This window comes from Parasteatoda tepidariorum, chromosome 11, assembly GCF_982258835.1.
Source record: "Parasteatoda tepidariorum strain Cologne lab strain chromosome 11, Ptep-v5.0, whole genome shotgun sequence".
NCBI classification, from domain to species: domain Eukaryota; kingdom Metazoa; phylum Arthropoda; class Arachnida; order Araneae; family Theridiidae; genus Parasteatoda; species Parasteatoda tepidariorum.
The window spans coordinates 78,982,355-79,001,066 of NC_141765.1; the positions used below are offsets into that span (position 1 = coordinate 78,982,355).

The 18,712-nt window shown below is 27.1% G+C and overlaps 1 protein-coding gene across 4 annotated transcripts in view; it reads right to left on the reverse strand.

The window, feature by feature from the left end:
- The window catches only part of LOC107436183 (troponin T), an 81,810-nt gene that overhangs the window by 27,572 nt on the left and 35,526 nt on the right, over positions 1-18,712 (reverse strand). For 2 of the 4 annotated variants that reach the window (XM_071187413.2, XM_087155473.1), the window contains 2 exons: positions 6,321-6,369; positions 2,150-2,263 (listed from right to left, as the gene is read on the reverse strand). In XM_071187413.2, the coding sequence (XP_071043514.1) occupies positions 2,150-2,263; positions 6,321-6,326 (120 nt within the window). In that variant the 5' untranslated portion in view covers positions 6,327-6,369. Of the gene's footprint in view, positions 1-2,149; positions 2,264-6,320; positions 6,370-8,719; positions 8,821-11,162; positions 11,252-18,712 lie in introns of those variants that run through there. The other 2 variants (XM_043044485.3, XM_071187412.2) reach the window with 2 other exon arrangements.

The window sequence follows — 18,712 nt, forward strand, 5'->3', positions numbered from 1 at the left end:
AATTTTGCAATAACATCTTCTTCAAATTTTGAAAAGAACAAAAATTCCCATTCTTATCTTCATTTTTAAATTAATTTTTTTAATTGCTTTATTTTTAGTCGCTAATTAATTGCTTTATTTAATTGTTTTATCTTAATAGCTTTATTTTTTTAATATTTTATTGCTAACTTTACCAAAGCACTTCTGTAAAAATTAGCGAGCTTTTTAGTGCTTTTTTTTTTTTTTAAATGTATTTTTTTAAAAATGTATATATATATATATATATATATATATATATATATATATATATATATATATATATATATATATATATATATATATATATATATATATATATATATATATATATATATATATATATATATATATATATATATATTTATATATATATATATATATATATATATATATATATATATATATATATATATATATATATATATATATTTATATATATATATATATATATATATATATATATTAAAAAAATAAATTTAAAAAAAAACAAGCCCTAAAAAGCTCGCTAATTTTTACTGAAGTGCTTTGGTAAAGTTAGCAATAAAATATAGTTCTATAATGTGCGATAAAATTTGGTGAAATTTTGTAATTTTATTCTGATACTTTAGAGTATAACGTAAAAACCATTTATTTGGTTTAATTTATTTTTCAGTTTTGTATTTTTTTTCTAAATGTATTGAAATAACTGAGTGGCGAGACAACTCATCTCAGTTTACTTCATCTCTTGATCTGGAGCAGATATTCCGGTTGAGTGCTGCCCACAAGCATGCTTGCTACTCAATTTATCGACCGAAAGTCAAGCTTGCCCGGCCCGAACTAAGCGAAAAGCGCTACCAACTCTGCCACCGGGCGTCAATGTGTGGAAATAATAACTATAATTTTGAAAACCTAAGTTCAAAATGAAGAATAAAACAAAGAAGAATAATAGACATATGAAAAAAAAGGGGGAAAAATAAGTAAAAAATAACAAACAACAGTTTAAAAAAAAAAAAAAAGGATGAAATTTTATTTAAAAAACCGGAAAAAAAAGATATAATCTTTTCTTCAGCCCACACGATTATATCCGCAAAACAGAGTGCTATCTGATATTGTATCAATAAAGCCAAAGCGAAATATATTAATACAATAGTGTGAGGAGCACTCAAAATTTTTTTTTATAAGAATAACAACAAATAAAATAGATCACAGAAATTAAAAATAAGTAAAAATAACATGTAAAAACAGAAAATAAAATAAAAGAAAAAGAAAAAACATTAAAAAGGGACTATAAAGCGAGTATCAAAATCAGATCAACTTACATGGACAGAAAATTTTTCAAGAATGATTTAAAAATGTTTTCGCAGAAAGATTGACAAAATATGGAAACAAATGATGAAAACAAAAGCGCATATTGAGTGTAACAAGAGGGTTTTAAAGTGTCGTTCTTACTGCACTGCTGAAGTGATTTGTTGTTCTGAGCTTTGATTTGTTAGTTACCAAGGATGGGCCCGAAATGGATGTGATCAAGGTAATATTATACTGGATAATTTTGGAAATTGATCATAAATAGTTTTAGAAGATAGATGCTCATTTAAGAAAACATATAAAATAGAAAAGAGAAACATAAATTACCTGTTTTGCAAATAATTTTAGCCGCGGATTTGCACGATATGAATTAGCACATAGAAAAATTATTTAAATTATCAAAGAAAAAAAATTTTAATAGATAATTTTAGCACGTTTTTAACATTGTTTTTCTTAACTTTCTTCGTGTTTTCTTGTTTTTATTTATTTATTATATATATATATATATATATATATATATATATATATATATATATATATATATATATATATATATATATATTTTTTTTTTTTTTTTTTTATATATTTTTTTTACCGGGAATGTCAACAGCATATAGTGACAGCATATATATACAGCAGAATTTTGTTTCTCCGTGCAGCAAACATTAAAACCAAAAGTATACAAACTTGTGCAGTCAAAAATTATATAAATAAATATATAATGATTAACCCTCTTTGCGAAATTATAATAACTTCGCATGAATTCCAAAAAGAATAATACTTTTTTTTACTCAAAGTATAATTCTCATGAAAATTTAATTATTTGTAGATTGTGAAAAAAACATACTTGTCTTTCTTTTAATTTCTTTAGTTCTTCTTCTTCTTTTTGTTTTTGAATTTTTCTTTGTTCTATATATTCTGCCCACATGGCTTCTTCTTCTTCTTTCTTCTTACGCATTTTCTGTTTCAAAATTAATTATGAGTTAGAGAACGAAGCGGTCATATTAAAAAAAAGAGCTCATAATATTACACTTTTTATAATTAATGTTTGAAAAGATGTTGAAACTTTTTAGGCCATTCTTTTACATTAATTACACCTAGATATTAACATCGATTTTGTCTCCTTTTTTTATGAGAAGATATTTTCCTTGTCCAATGGATGTTCTGTTAATGAAAAAGAACGCTAAGTGAAATTTTAGTAAAAAGGAATATATTAGTCTTTTATTGGATTATATTTTGGATTAGTTTTATTTACTTTGCTAGTTTTTTTTATTGCAAAGGGAAAAAAACATTTTCCCCTTCAATTGTTTTCACCAGTGTATTAACATAAATTCAAATTATTTAATTTTATATAATAAATTTGAGCGGAATTGGTCAAAGAATTTGAGAGGAAAAAATATCAAAAATTCATATTTTTAAATATTTATTTTATTATTCAATCGATTTAATTTTATTATTGTCTATTCAACAGATTTTAATCACATTTCGAATCATGTAAATCATTTGTATCATTTTAAACCATGTAAAAATAATTATACAAAACAACACAAACACTTTTCTACGCTTATTAATCTGAATAATAAAAGATAATAGATAAAAACTATTCTTTACACCGAACTATTTCTGCTTAACGAGTTCTATAACTGAAGCCAAAAGGTTTATAACTAGTTGAAAAGATAATGTGAAAAACACAAAAACGTTTTTATGTCAAAATTTCTGTTTCTAAAACGAGAATTAATTAGCATATCTGTAATCAATTCTTCGAAGATTTTTACTTAGTAAGTAAAAATTTGAACAAAATCTATTTAAGAGGGTATCTCACTTACTCGTTGAAACTGTTCAAAAGTTTTGGAAGAGTAGAATTAAATCACTCATTATTAATGTAGGATTTACACCTTACTAATAAGGAACAATAAAAGTATCCATTAATTGCAAATTAATTCGCTGATATTAAGCTTATCATACTAAGTTTACATTTAGCGAAATAAAGAGCTTTAGAAATTCAGTGTTGAATATTAATGTAATCGAAGCACATCAAGATGAAATTTTTTACTTTAATAAAATTATTTTTTTGGTTGTGAAACAATGTATATAAAATATTTTGCCTATTTCGCAAGTTGGGGAAATTTAAATTATTAAAAATGAACAAAAAAATTCTAAAGAATAGATGGAATCCCTCCAAATTTGCGATGAACAATACCGTTGGAAAAATCACGTTTATGATCCTTCAGAAATATTAATCACAAACGATTTTTCTCTATAGTTCTAACTTAGCTAAAATATTGTTATTAAAAAAAGTGCAGAATTATACAAAAACTGAAAGAATTTTAATCCTAATTATATAATTTAATCTTTTAAATCAAGCCTTTTAAAGCGTAAATATAAGAGGAGAAAAGTTTTTAATTAAAGTACAGCCAATAGTGCTCTTCATCTGCGGATTGAATTGGACTTGGCGACGTATTCAAAAATTGTAGTTTTTTTCATAACTTAATAATTACTTCGAAATAGACGAAATAAATTTATATTTGATTTCAGAACCTAAAAAAATTATCAGCGCAACTGAGGATTGACATTCTGGTTGCTTTCATATGTAAAATTTTATAGTAATTTCTAAAAATTTAGCATGAATACAGATGACACTATTTCTAATGCCTACAAATGTTAACAGAAAACTATCCTCTAATGACTGCTCGTATGAAGGGATATGTCGTGTTTCAAGTTAAAATTTATAGTTAAACACACATTTTTATATAAATAATAAAAAAGCAATGCATTTTGTTAAAAAAAAAAGAAGCAAAATAAAGCATCACGAATTCACAACGAAACAACTTAATTCACAATATCACGAATTTAAGAACAAGGCAATTTTATAGCCATGCTACGAAGCATATGACACATATTAAATATTCAAAAAATATTACCCTTTCGAAAAAGGCCTATAAAAATATAAAAAGACATGTAAATTTTAAAAATATAATAAGAAAATATGATATAGAAAATTAAAAATGCAATTGTAAAAGTCTTTTTATGCAATTTTAGTTTCATGCAATTTATTAAAAACAATTTTAATTAAATTTTTTAAAATTAAATTGTGAAGAAAATGTAATTTAATACAAAATACCGGACCAAAAATACATTGTTTCCATATATTTTCTATTAAGTTCTAATATATATACATAAAATATTTTCCAATCTATATACATTGGAAAATATTGTGTATTAACAGGGGTCTGTTTAGAAGAAATTTGGATTCACAAAATATTTTAACTTAAAAACGGACCCTTCGCAAAATGATTTTTTTTTAATCGGACCCTTCAGAAATTTGTTTATCTTCGTTATTGTTTTGTTAATCGACTAAACCCTCCCCAAGGGGAAAAAAATAAGGATAGATGTAAACGAATTAAGTTTTGTCTTCGGCAGACGCTTCTTCCTATTTTCGTCCGAAATGAATATTGTGCATTCAATAGTATAGGCTGAATACCAAATATTTATTTGTATGTTGCACCTCTAATTTAGAAACAGCAATTGCTTTTTATTTTTGAAATTTTTTTTAAATTATAGTTTCACAGTGTTGAGCATAATCTTACAGCTATTTACAATTTAAAAACGCCTTGAAAAACTTTTTGCAATAAGGACCCTATTGGCACAAATTCATAAAAGCAGTACCCTGGTTGAAAGAGTGTGATTTAACGCTTACTTTATATTCACAAATTACGAGCAATTTTTTCACAATTTTACAAAAACGGACCTTTCACAAAATGTCTGGACAGACCCCTGATTAAACATTTACAATGATTGTTCATAATATTAAATATTAAGTTCTTCAAGTTAATAAACTGAAAAACAGGCTGACTGATTTAAAAATTCATATAATGTGTGTAAATTTGAGCAATTTTTTTTTATTAAGTGTGCTTATTTTTTTATTAAGTTTTAATATATATACATAAAATATTTTCCTATTAAAATTTAATATTATTTAATATATATATTAAATACTAGATTCTTCAAGTTAATAAACTGAAAAACAGGCTGACTGATTCAAAAATTCATATAATGTGTGTAAATTTGTGTATATCAAACTTCCTTAAAAAAATAGTACAGTGAAACCTGTGTTTAGGACAACAATTATATTGTCCACTTTGACAGTAGTAAACTTAAAAATGGAAATATAATTGCTTTTGTCAGTTTGGTATCGTTTGTCTAAAGTAGTAACTCCCCTAGCCATTCGTCTGGATCGGTGACTATGGTAACGAGGTATAACTATTTCAAGTAGGGGTTATCGTTTGGAACAGGTTTTGGCATGGTTCGGATAGAGAAAGGGAATCCTTTTCTTCGGTCTACTGTGTTAGCCCTGGAATGAAGAGAAGCTACCCTTCTCCTGAAATGAGCTATTCTTGTTTCCATAGCAGCAGACTGCTTCAGACTTAGTGGCGGGGGGAGTTCTTACAGTAGACAAATTATATTTGATCAATTAGATCAGTTTAGACAGGACTTACAGATATTGTCCGTTTAACAGGCATCACTGTAGTATAGTTCACTCACCAGGAGTAGGCACTTGGCTCCCCCCCTCGAACGCAGAGTTCACTTCAGTGTGGGAGTAAGAAGAGAAACATCTCTGAGCTTGAAATTGAGACAACCCTTAATGTGTGCCAAACACAAACAGTGACTTCTTTTTCAGTCACTAATTTCGCTTTATTATCTGCTGTTATACCTTTCGTCTAGCTAATTAAATATATTCTAAGTTTAAAAACTGCTTTTTTCCCAGCAAAATATCTAAAAAATGACAAACTATTCACTCAAAAGAGAGAAATATCATCAAATTTATGAAGTATTTAATGTTGAAGATAAAGTTTGTGAAAAAAATATTCTGGCCAAATAGCAATCTTACTCAGGATTGCTCACAGCCTTCTCCCAAAAATAGCGAAATAGTATCCTCGCATACCACGTGAAGACGGAGCCAACTCCTGGTGAACGAGCTATAATAAAAATTAAATTAATAATAAAAATTAAATAAAAACCTCCATAGCCAATTCAGCTTCAGAAATTTCTGGCTTCGGTGGGTCCTCTCTAAAATGGCAAAGAAATTTTGTATAAATCTTAAATAAATATAAAATAAGGTTCCAACAGGGAGCATATATAAGATATTGCTATTATGAAACTAATTTCTAATTATTTTTATATTCTTTGATAATTCAGATTATTCCATAATCCTTTATAAATAATTTTTGAATTAAAAAGTAAGTAAAAGTGGCAAAATAATATTTAATTGAGGACGAAACTCTGCCGAGTTTCTAGTGTTTTAGAGACAGTATGAAAAACACAGAAAACTTGTTTGCTTGCAATAGGAGGTTCGTGTATCGAATTATCTTTTTCGAAATCTTCGCTTTTAGATATTGCTAGTTTGAGCTTTTTTTTCTCATTTGCGATTTTTTTAATTTTCGATAGCATTTTTGACTTTTTCTAGTTTAAATATTAATTTGCGATTTTGAATACTTATTTAACGCAACAGTATTTTTATTTTATTTAAGGAATTGTTTTGATTCATGTCTGCACCATTTTATTCTTTTATAAATCATATTATTATTTTAATGAGAAATCAAGCATATGGTTAATAATGTAGTTTTAGGTCGAAAGAAATGTTTTAATTTTTCATTAATTAATTATTATTCAGCAAATACAATTGCTTTATACAATAACATAATAAACCTCAGGAGAATCCTTTTTATAAAAATTCTCTATTGGTAATTTAAAATTTGAAGTAGATAAAAAAAAGGACTACAGGTAAACCTAGAACGAACATTAAGTTTCAAAATATAAAATTAGGTCAAGCTGCAAAATGGAGCTTCTGCTATAACTTGTTTTAATTTTGAAAACATTTTAACTTTTATTTTGGGTTTGCATGAATACAGTTTATCTTTTTGGAAATGACCAATGTGCCATAAAACCAATGTACCGAAGTGCCATAAAAAGTTTCTACCCCATTATCTTAACTGTTAACAAATAAACATAACGTATCGGCGAATTAAGTATAGTAAATTCCTAACAAATAAACATATTGGACGAATTATGTGTAGTATTAACTCTTTACAAATTAATATAACGTAGATGAATTAAGTAAAGTTTTTTTTACTATTTTGGAGCGTATAAACATGTAAACTTTTGTATCTCTTAGAGATCTCAAGAATTAAAAAAAGTATTTCTCAAGTTACTGTAAAACTTATGCCTTATTAGAGTAATTATTAAAAATTTTGGATATTGGATTATGTTAAACCCAACTAATTTATGTAAGCAAGCAAATTTTTAATTAAGATATGTTTGTTAAAAAAATGTTATACACTCTCGTGTCTTATTATGATATACAATATAAAGTTTTTAGTTGAATTATAAACAGAAAACAGGTATTAATGTCATGATAAACGATGAACAATTAAGTAAAAATCTATCACTGTACATTTAATTATTTATAGGTAAAACGAAAAATACACTTTCAGCCACGACAAGGACAAAACGAGCCACATTTTATAATTTTATAAGCTAGCATGTCTTATAATGATATACAATATGATATTTTTATTAAAATTATAAACAGAATGCCCGTATTAATCTCATGATAAACTCAAAAATTATAAATAATTAAGTAAAAATTTAAAGTAATAATTTATCACTCAACATATAATTATTTTTGTGTAAAACGAAGAATACACTTTCAGCCACGACAAGGACAAAACGAGCCACATTTTATAATTTTATAAGCTAGCATGTCTTATAATGATATACAATATGATATTTCTATTAAAATTATAAACAGAATGCCCGTATTAATCTCATGATAAACTCAAAAATTATAAATAATTAAGTAAAAATTTAAAGTAATAATTTATCACTCAACATATAATTATTTTTGTGTAAAACGAAGAATACACTTTCAGCCACGACAAGGACAAAACGAGCCACATTTTATAATTTTATAAGCTAGCATGTCTTATAATGATATACAATATGATATTTCTATTAAAATTATAAACAGAATGCCCGTATTAATCTCATGATAAACTCAAAAATTATAAATAATTAAGTAAAAATTTAAAGTAAGAATTTATCACTCAACATATAATTATTTTTGTGTAAAACGAAGAATACACTTTCAGCCACGACAAGGACAAAACGTGCCACATTTTATAATTTTATAAGCTAGCATGTCTTATAATGATATACAATATGATATTTCTATTAAAATTATAAACAGAATGCCCGTATTAATCTCATGATAAACTCAAAAATTATAAATAATTAAGTAAAAATTTAAAGTAAGAATTTATCACTCAACATATAATTATTTTTGTGTAAAACGAAGAATACACTTTCAGCCACGACAAGGACAAAACGTGCCACATTTTATAAGTTAAAAAAATATTACCTCTTTTTTGGTCGCCTATAATGAAAAAAAAAGACTTTTATTGATAAACATGTAATAAAAATTTGATAAAATGTTCCTCTCAACATCAGCTTAAAATAACAAACATTTGAAAACATTGCTTTTCATTAGAACAAAGATGTTTACTGCCAAAAAAAAAAAAAAATTATAAAAATTTTGTGTAAATATCTAACTTTTCATTTTCTTTAAAATAAAACTCTTATTGATTTATAGATAGTAAATAATGTGTTATAAAAAATGCAATCTTTTAACAGCAGCATAAAATAACAGTTATTTAAAATTATAGCCTTTAATTAGAGTAACGCCGCAAAAAAATGTAGGGAAAGATTGCAATAATTGGAACCTCCATTATTACTTACAGATACCTATTGATATTTTAGTAAGGGCGATAGGGCAGGTGTAGACATTTTTTACTAATTTATCAAAAAACCATATTTAATATAATTTTTAACTGATTGAGTAAATTTCTTTAACAATAATTTGATCGTTTACTTGCATTTTGATTTATAGCAAGAACTACACTGGTGTAGGAAATTAAGAGAATTGCAAACTTAATCGATTATCTCTGGAACTACTCGACAGATTTTAAAGAAATTTGATGAGTACTTACATTGATACAATATAAAAGAAATAAATATACAACAATTGTAATACACACTTGCATGATCATGCGTAACACTCGTTGGAGTCGGAAGGTATACCACAGGACAATTCAGGAAAATTGACATTGGAAATTATTAACTGCTTTATTTCAAGTATGGAATCACGCTGCAAGGCCTGTATATCTGTAAGAGGGGACCATACTCCTTATTAACCCATTTTTTGTTTTGTTTATTCTACAACCACTGTTTCATACCTTCCGACTCCAACGAGTGTTACACATGATCATGCGTGTGTATTACAATTGTTGAATGGTTATTTGTTTTGTATTGTATCAATGCTTGTACATATCAAATATCATTGAAATCGGTCCTGTAGTTCTAGAGATAATCGTCCGCAAATTCTCTGAATTTCTTACACCAGCGTACAAAGTTGTGTAATTTTTGCATAATAGTTTTTTTAAAAAAAGGAAGGGGTTTTTTGCCCCTTTACTAGGGGCTAACGTGGACAAGCAATGTGGTTAACGTGGAGAAACTTAATAAATTATTAAATAGTCATTTATTATGAGTCACAAAGGTATATCTGAGGAAAAAATGAAATTAATTTTAATCTAAGCCTTTTTGGAGAATAAATATTGGCATATTTTAATTAAAATTAATAATTTGTACTCTCTCTATATTAAGAAAGATATTTTGAACGTAAATCAATACATTTGAAAACCATCATTCAATTTGATTCATTTGAAAATTTTTTGCGAATTGTTTTTTATTTTATTAGAAAATTTAACTCGTGTGTACTAAGCTGTAGCCCTGGTAATTTCTACCAGTTATTGGTGTTGAACGTCTTTTTGTGAGATTTGAGAAATGTATTTTTCCCCTGAATCTTATTTCTTATGAATTGAACATCACAATATCTATAAAAAACTTCCACTCTATCATCGCATGATATTGCTTTTTTATTTAATTGATTAGCGCAATGTCGTTCTTCTGTATTAGGTAAATATTTGAAAAAGTAAAAATATTTAAAACTTTGTTTTCCTCTTTAATTTATTTATATTGAATTATATTTTTTAACAAGCTTGTCTCCTTCAAATTTTCTTAACAGAGCCTATAAAAAGTGAAGAATTATAAAGCTTTACTCGAGATTAAAAACACCATTTCTAAAGATATATCATTCGATTAAATTAGTCTAATTTAGAAAATGAATAACGTAAAATACGTTGCATTTGTAACCAATTCATATTCCTTCAATTAGAAGTTGAATAGGGCCAATGTCGAAGTGTTCACAGGGAAATTTTACGGCAAAAAAGGATCTTACGGTAAAAAGTACCGTCACCCTGAGTGGCGGTACTTTTTACCGTGATTTGATCCGGAATTTTTGACAGAGTGTATCTAACATAAATATCAATTGAATTCAGAATTAACGACTGAATTGATCCCACCTTTATCCTTAAAATATCTTATTTTTCCCCTCGTAGAATACTTTTCATAGTCAATAGAATATCCTCGAAAAGAGATTTAAAAAAACTGTTTAAGTTATTTTTTATTAAATAATTCACGCATTGAACCTGATTTTTAAAAGTATCCTTTTTCGAGCAACATTTCTGGCATACTTAAAATTAACCCTCTGATTTTATTATTTTAATGTGAGTACCCAAAAAATTACAGCAATGCTTATCTATCGAATAAATCTTTCTTATTAATAATTTAAATAATTGATAAGTTCACTTTTTCGCTTGTTCTAATTTCGGACAATTTATGCAAAATATGACTAAATATCTATACATATCATGTAAATATAAGAAATAATAATGAGAAAAAATTACCTCAAATTAGATTGCCTGAAATTGAGAGAAAATAACAATAAATAATTCCAAAACAAATTAGTGTTATAAAGCATTCGAACATTTTGTAATCAAAGACATGAGTAAAATGATATGAAAACAAAGAAACTCTTTTGCATAAAAGAGCGGTTTAAAAACAATATCATTTATTTAAATTGTACTAATTTAGTAACATGAGAAACATCTTTAATAAAATAATTTTAGTATAATAAAAGAACTTACATGCTCCTGAAACCTGAAAGACTTCAAACAAAAAGTAAATCACAAAAACAACAAAAATATAAAAACCTTTTTTTATTAAAATATTTGTTGCTAAAAGTTCAAAATCAAGCACACAAGTAAAATACATACTAATTTTAATTAAAGCAGAAATCAAAAGTAAAGACTGAAAATAGTAGAAGTCATTTTGATATATTTGCTGTTTGCATTGAACAAGGCATAATTCATTATTTCAAACCAAAAGTAAATCACAAAAACAAAAAAAAGCTAAAAACTTTTCTTAATTAAAATATTTTTTACTAAAAAGTTCAAAATCATGCACGAAAGTAAAGATTGAGAATGATTGAAACATAGGTAAGATTGAAACATACTAATTTGAATTAGAATAGAAATCAAAACTAAAGATTGAGAATAGTAGAAATCATTTTGATGTATTTGTTGATGTATTTTTGATGTATTTGAATAACGTATAATTCATTATTTCAATATAAAATAATTTTTACATTCTAAAGCATTTTACTCTTTCTAACGACTTAAAACAATGATTGTTTAAAAGCAAATTATATTGAGAAAATAAATTAAAAATAAATTTATAAATAATTATTAAGGCCCTAAAAATTTTACAAATATGCGGAAAAATATATGTTTTGCAATTGTCCACATATTCAACGATTAACTGCATTTTTGGATGTCTTCATTTAAAAGATAAACTTTTCTTTACTGTTTTTTTTTCATGCAATTTTGGATTTTTCTTCAAATCCAAGAATACTTTTAGAGTTGCATCCTTTAACAACCAAATATTACGAACTAGAATTTGTTCAGTTTTGGACAAACTTCATTTTTCATTTAAAAGCTTTAATAATGAATGAAAGTGACTCAGCTAAAATCTATAACGCAATAAGTGAAAATTTAAAATTAAAATAATAAAAAAAATTAAAATTATTTATTTTTTTCAAATTGAGATTTTTTTCTGCCTTTATCTAGATCACCTGTTCGTATAATTTGTAGGGTCCTAATAAATGCTGTAATCATGCAACTTTTGTTAAAAAAAATAAAAATAAAAAAAAAAGTCCAGTAGTTTAAAAAAGCTATGTTAGAAGACTGTTTTCTTTCAGGATTCTTTTCTTGAGTCTTTTTTCAGTGAATTAAATTGAAGACAATTGGTTAAATTAGACGATATAAATATTGAATAATTATTATATCAGATATTATATTAGTATATTATAATAATTAGACCAAATTATTAGACTCAGTCTAGTGTTCTAATAACTACATGGTTTGCACGCTGTTATACACAATAAACACATATGTAATGGGTTTTTATTCAGAAGATTTTTTATATACTAATTGATTATGATCATTAAAATATAATTTTTTAGCATATTGTGTTACAATGTTAACCAATTGATAGACGAACATAAACAAGTACAACCGGTTTCAGCAGCGCAAAAATATGAGTGCCATATAGTATCACTTGATAATTAAGATTTTACATAAATTCCTGTAGTGTGTCTAATAACATGGCCAGGGAATGTATATATACACAAGGAAAATCTTTTGGAAAAATAGAATTTTTTTATTGTGTTATTCATAATCAACGGTATTAGTTTAAAATTTACAAGTAAAAAGAGACCTAATAAAAATACGAAAAAATGTTTGAGTTTAAGGAGTTATGGTTAGCTGTGTCCCGTGTGCTTAGAATTAAAAATTTGTTCCTCTATATCATGAAATAAGATATTTTTATTATCTTCCTTATTGCTAAACAGCCATATTTTTAAAACTGATAATTCTAACTTAAATGAAACATCATCTAATGCAGTTCTTTTGAATTCATTAACAAAAGAAGCATAGCAGAGTGAAACAAGCTCATATAGGTTTCCAGACGTGAGTTTTGAACCACCACTTCGCTTGGAAATGCTTCGAATAGCAGTTTTTCCCTTGATAGCGAGAATTGATGCCTGTTTTTGAGGATTTCTATTTTTGCATCCTTAATTTTGTTACTTAATAAATAATTTTAACTTGTAGACGCTCTTAAGACTGATTATCTTTAACGGGGCATATGTTTGAGCAGCATCCCAACATTTTATGCTTTAATACATATTGGAGTAAATTTTAATTGAAAACTCCCTTCTGTATTTTATTCCACAATTCTATCTCAAACTAGGAAAGATATTATCTCACTTTCTTTGAATTGAATAGTCTGGTTGCTAGCGGAAGCAAAAGAAATTAATTTATATTAAATAAAACACATTACTATAGCAACAATTTTACTCTCGCCAGGTTCAATAGTAGCTCAATAGGGATCCTATAAGAACATGCATATATTTTTTGATGTTGGTTCTAGAATGGCCTATATAGGGGACCAATATATTGGCTAAATGACTGACAATTCTACGTTGTGGTTGTAAAGTGGCAGTAAAATATTGAGTGAGTGGGACGACAATTTTATATAGCCAAGATTCATGAATATTGGCAGGGTTATTTTGCTGCTAGGGATATGTCAAGTTTTTGATTAATAATAGATACTAAATATTATGCAGTACTCTGGTTCCGTTCACGCATTAGGTAAGTTTTAAAAAAAATTATATTTCTCTTCAAAATAATCTAGACTTAAAACAAAATAATCAATATAAATATGCGATATCCTTTCAAAAGTATTGATGTCCCATTATTATTGTTTATTAATAAAATTATTTTTAAAAAACTTTACATACGCAATAGAATATCATGCTGAAACTTGGATATAATCGGTGGTTAAAAAATAATTTAGGATTTTTATTAAAAAAAGGTGTATGAACATTTCATCGAATCTGCTTTCATGTAAATTAATAGAAGGGAAGGGTTGGAAGATTCACAAAGTATTCTTCACATTCATGTATAATATTAAATTCACATCATATTAATGAATCTCATAATTCTGGACTCAAAATTGCCATAGTCTTCTTTTATTTTTAATTGTTCAAAGAAATAACTATTCAAGTTGTATGCATGATGAATGGCGCGGATGGTCAGAGACTGTCCAAAGTGTGCGGCAAAAAGAGCTCCTTAAACTATCCTCTTTGTAAAGGTCTATTCTGTTCATTTAGAGCAACTTAGCTTGAACTGCCTTTCTTGTTAATCATGATTTAGGCTTTACCCTGCACTTTACAGCTGCCCAACCTCAAAGTCTAAGTGGAATTCGCTCAAATCTCTCAGTACATTTCATTTTTAAAATGGTATTTTTCGTAAAGATATTAAAAGTCTCTTTTTAGAAACTTGTCACGGGTTCTATAAATTTATAATAATGGTATTAAATTGGTGTTATACGAATGTAGATTTTTTAAAACCAATTTATCTTTTAGTTTACTGAATGCGAAAAGATGCTTGAAAAGTTACATCTGCAATATACCCAGCTAAACGGACTCTCAAAGTCCGAAACTTTGCCCCAAATAATAATGCTTAGAGTTTTCTTTTTTTTAAATTTTAAATTAGGAAAAGTAGGTACGAAATTCCTCATTAAATTATTGAACTTGTGTTGAACATGTAAAAGGTGCATTTTTTGTTGTGTTCATTTTTTAAACCGTTTTTCGAGATGTATTCATTCTCTTAAACACGTACTTCCAGTTGTGTCCATTTTTTTAAGCACATATTTCGAGCTGTGTCCATATTCTTAAACAAACATTTGTCCAGGATAAAAAATTGACCGACAAGTTATTTAGAAATTCAACCCACTATTAGAATACCAACAGAATCTACTAATCATTCGATATTTTAAATAAAATCCCTAATTAGAATTTTTATTAATCAGGAAAGAATAATTGAACTAAATTATATATTAGAAATCTCTCTTGAATTGAGAGATATACACAAAACGGCATATTTTGTTGTTTAACTGTCGAAAGTAAGGTCATTATACTATTTTTAGCTTTTTTTAAAAAATAATGAAAACGTATGAAATATTTTGAATTTTAACAATGTCTTGCAGTTGACTGATCGTAAAGACACCGAAGTCAACCATCACTGGTTGCGGTCAGTAAGAAAGTGGTTAAACACTTTGATCAGCCTGCGTAAGGACCGAGGGTGAAACTCTACAAATTATCGGTGCCCGATCTCGCTCGCAGGGCTAGCAGGAGAGCCATCCAGAGGATCAAAATTGAGATGTTTACGATCATCCTTATTGTTACTTGCCAGAGCTCAACTCCGCAGCCTTGTAACATTGAACCCAATCCAGAAGACAAGGGAACTCCTGTATCAAGTACGGGGAGAAATTTGCCTTCGTGGAGGACTTTTTTGATGGAACTAACCTCCATTTGCGTTACATGGAGAGGAAGACCACGAGATCCTCCCATTCTTAGCCTGACAGCAAGGGAACTCTGACCCATGATTCTTGTACCACTGAGGATATTTTATGTCATCACTGTGGTTGGTGCAAACCGGATGCGGAATTCTTATCGACCAGCTCTCGCTGGGATCAAAGGCGGTTCGCTGGGATCGGCCATTGGAAAGCGCGCTTTATCCCCTGAGCCATCGCGGCTCTGCAAGAAAAAATTCATATCTTCTAGTTTTTTCCTTCAATAATAATCAAATTGTTTTAATTATTTTTGGTTCAAAAAAAAATGTGTGAAAGCACAAATTATTTACAACAATGTTTCAGATATGTAAATATTGAGTAAGATGCATATGCCGATATCGTTCAGAAATTCTTTAAGTGAGCTAGTAAAAATAAGTTACTCAAATAAATGAAACAAATGTTAAGTATCATACTTACGAATAAATCAGTGGACGCCTATAGAATAAAAAATAAAAAAAATAGTCATTGATTTCGATTTTCACACAGAACAAAGAGACACAGGACAAATTATGTGGTTTGAAATTTCAGACTCATTAAAAATATTATGTTTTTTATAAACTGTTAAGGTGACTTTATTCAATATTAAATTTTTGGAGGAATTTTGTTCATATTTAAATTGTTTAGAAAATGTAATTCTTTTTATTTTTATTTTGCATACAAATTTATATTTTTAATGTTCTCTGCCCTGTTAGAATGTTCATTTTAAAATTAGGTAAAATAACTGGCAGCATTCTGTCCATCAATTTAATCGTAAAATTTACAGTAAAGAATATTTTAAATTGACATTGGAGTTCTCGTTAGGTGTCGGACAATGGAATTAGGTTGTGGTTGAGTTGTGTTTTATCAAATGGACCGTGGAATGTGGTTTAATTAGTTTATCTGGTTGCTTCACTTATCGTAAGAGATGGAAAATACTTTATGTTAGACAGCTTTGTGATGGTGTCATCTATGAGTGAATGAAAGTATAATATTCTAATAATCTAGGGTCTCAAATTAACAAATTGGGGAGTGCAGGACTCGACTTTAAACATTGTCGACTCCCGGGCACTTCTTTGGCCCCGTATTTTGAAATTCGCCAATGTTACATTCGCCAAGTCGGGTCGCAAAAATCTTCGAATACTAATTCGCGCATGTTTCACTTGCAACATACGATTTAAAAAACGCATGAGTGAACATGAGGTGTGAATAAATTTAGCTGCTTTAAAAGTTTTTGTATATTATCAGTCTCTTTCTATTTCTTAGTTTTTTGTTTCCTTTTTAGGATAAAGCTTTGTCGTGGGTGTAGGATATATGAGTAGGATATAGCTTTTTAATTATATTTATAAATTTATTTCAAATAATTTATGGCGTCTTAACAAGTATGTGGACGCAATATTCAATAATGCAGCAGGATTTTGTACCTTATTGTTTAGTTTTTATAACCTTTACTTTAAGTAACTACACAATTTATGAGTTTTAAGCATTTTCTTTTTATATATGTGTGTAATGAAGAGGAGATTCTTGCTGTCAGCTTTATATATGAATTCATTATTTTTTACTTTTCTGACACTGATAACTATGATTAAATTTGATGTAATGATTCTCATTTGCAGTATTTGTGCCAATAATATTTGTGTCCAAACAATTGTACTTAGATTCGACACTTTTTTGTAAATGTTACGTCCTGAACGATAAATTCCTTTATACGTATTAGCCAAATCCATAGCTTTGGTCGCCAAGACTTAAAAATTTGTAGCAGTTAAAGTATATATAGGAGGTGAACACAATTTTGATTAAAGAAAACTTTTTATGATTTGTAAAATAAAAATATAATGTAAACAGTAAGCATCAACTTTGACATTCTCATATCATAACTGTGTAACAATTTAAGGACAATCCATTTATTTATTTCTGATTCATTATAGACAAGATATTGAGTCAAATAAGAGAATCTTAACAATTTTTGAATTTAACAATTTACTTTAAATAAAGAAAGTAGTTTTAAAGCAATTTGGTTGAAAGGCTGAGGACTTACACTTTTCTCTAAAACAATTAATCGATGTTATGATAATAAAACAAAACTCTTGCGATCTCAGCAAAAGTAAGATTTTTATTACCAAATAAGAAACAATTATTACCATTCTGCAAGGGACAGATAAAATAAAATAGGTCATACAGTTTTCAGACACACAGAATGCAAGACAATCTAAGAATAAATGTTTGAACTTTTAAAGAAAATTTCAAAAAATAAAAGCTGTTGCATAAAAAAATTAAAAAACAAGTTGTAACAAATGAGACTATTATATGATTCGAGCAACTAAAAAATTCTTTTGAAATTTTAATCTCAATTTGTCTCATTTGTCTCATTTCTGAAGCAGAATATAAATTAAAATACTCATCTCACTTTTTCTTATCCTGCTTTTCTCTGAATCGTTCTTATTAAAATAGATGAATCGTGTTAAATTACGTTACGTTAGTAAATGTGTTTTCGTACTTAGGAGGAAAAAAAGGCCTCAATTTAGAGTGACAATAAATGTAATAATTTTCATAGCATTTTTTCCATATCTTATTTAGAAGCCCAAAAATTTAATAAGAAAATTATAAAATATATAGACCAATTGTTGAGTTACAAAATCTAAGCTCAAGTTGTAATAAAATATGAATAAAAAGTTACAAGATGGATAAGTTATGAAATTAATGAAGCATAGAATGAAAGGATAAATATATATTAGCAAATTATATCATAAAATTAATTAGGAAACAATTAAAAAGCAGGTGAGTAATTTCAGATATACACAAATAATAGTTATAGAAGCAAGAATAATAGAAAATATCGGAATTTTAACTGAGAAAATTTAAGAAACATTAAAGAAAGTTAAGCAGCTACAATTTTAAGTTTTAATAAATATGATTTGATGTTATAAAAAATAAATTAACTATACGAAAATAGTAGTGATAGATTTGTTTCTTTATGTCATGGCTTTACTAAAAATATTTTTTCCCT